The sequence below is a fragment of the Trypanosoma rangeli genome, assembly GCF_003719475.1.
Source record: "Trypanosoma rangeli strain AM80 chromosome Unknown Tra_15.4_contig_00501, whole genome shotgun sequence".
NCBI lineage: Eukaryota > Euglenozoa > Kinetoplastea > Trypanosomatida > Trypanosomatidae > Trypanosoma > Trypanosoma rangeli.
The window spans coordinates 9,283-10,789 of NW_021706248.1; the positions used below are offsets into that span (position 1 = coordinate 9,283).

At 53.5% G+C, this 1,507-nt stretch overlaps 1 protein-coding gene across 1 annotated transcript in view; it reads left to right on the forward strand.

Annotated features, from left to right (window-relative positions):
• Positions 1-966, forward strand: part of TraAM80_09036 (calmodulin) — a gene marked incomplete at both ends in the record, with an annotated part of 1,419 nt that extends 453 nt beyond the window's left edge. Inside the window, one exon of the mRNA XM_029385744.1 lies at positions 1-966. This exon is cut by the window's left edge and continues 453 nt beyond it. Coding sequence (XP_029234402.1) covers positions 1-966 — 966 coding nt within the window.
• Positions 967-1,507: the final 541 nt, after the last annotated feature.

Genomic DNA, 1,507 nt, shown 5'->3' on the forward strand with positions numbered 1-1,507 from the left:
AGCCTTGTGGAAATGTACAACGGAATGTCAATGAAGTCAATAACACCTCCAAAGAGAAAAAGATGCTTTTACTTCTGCCTTTGTTTTTTTGTGGCGAGGAGCCCCATTCGTTCAGCAAATAAGTCTCCCAGGGAGCTGAGAAGGAACGTGGAGGGATGTGGGAGGGGCGCACACGGACAAGGCGGCGGTAGGCGAGAGGGCAAGCGAAAAAAAAGGAAAAAAGAAAAAGAAACGAGAGCAAAAGAAGAAATGCAAAATCAGGAGATAAGAAAATGGAGGGGAGGGGGATGTGACGAGCATTCGCAGACTGGTGGGGGCACGGCGTCTCCCATTGAACGCAGCGTGATCGCATGTCGTTACTGCGGGTCTTTGCCAGAGTCACATCTCCGATGTTTGTGGTGCACCTGCCTTTTGCTTCTGCTTCTTCTTTGCTGTGGCGGTAAACTGGCCTCTACAGGGAGTTCTCGCAACACAACAACAAGAAAGGAATTACTTCCACCAAGACCCGTGATTCAGATGGCCGACCAACTCTCCAACGAGCAGATCTCGGAGTTCAAGGAAGCCTTCTCGCTTTTTGACAAGGACGGCGATGGCACCATCACGACGAAGGAGCTCGGCACGGTGATGCGTTCGCTGGGCCAGAACCCGACGGAGGCGGAGCTGCAGGACATGATCAACGAGGTGGACCAGGACGGCAGCGGCACCATTGACTTCCCTGAGTTCCTTACGCTGATGGCACGCAAGATGCAGGACTCGGACTCGGAGGAGGAGATCAAGGAGGCGTTCCGCGTGTTTGACAAGGACGGCAACGGCTTCATCTCTGCTGCTGAGCTGCGCCACGTCATGACGAACCTCGGCGAGAAGCTGACGGACGAGGAGGTGGACGAGATGATCCGCGAGGCGGACGTGGACGGCGACGGCCAGATCAACTACGAGGAGTTTGTGAAGATGATGATGAGCAAGTGAGCGTGGCGCAGGGGTCTTGCAAGGGGTGGTGGTGTTCAGCCAACATCAGCAGCGAAGCGGAAGATGGGCGCCCTCTCTGCGTGTGTACAGCCTTGTGGAAATGTACAACGGAATGTCAATGAAGTCAATAACACCTCCAAAGAGAAAAAGATGCTTTTACTTCTGCCTTTGTTTTTTTGTGGCGAGGAGCCCCATTCGTTCAGCAAATAAGTCTCCCAGGGAGCTGAGAAGGAACGTGGAGGGATGTGGGAGGGGCGCACACGGACAAGGCGGCGGTAGGCGAGAGGGCAAGCGAAAAAAAAGGAAAAAAGAAAAAGAAACGAGAGCAAAAGAAGAAATGCAAAACCAGGAGATAAGAAAATGGAGGGGAGGGGGATGTGACGAACATTCGCAGACTGGTGGGGGCACGGCGTCTCCCATTGAACGCAGCGTGATCGCATGTCGTTACTGCGGGTCTTTGCCAGAGTCACATCTCCGATGTTTGTGGTGCACCTGCCTTTTGCTTCTGCTTCTTCTTTGCTGTGGCGGTAAACTGGCCTCT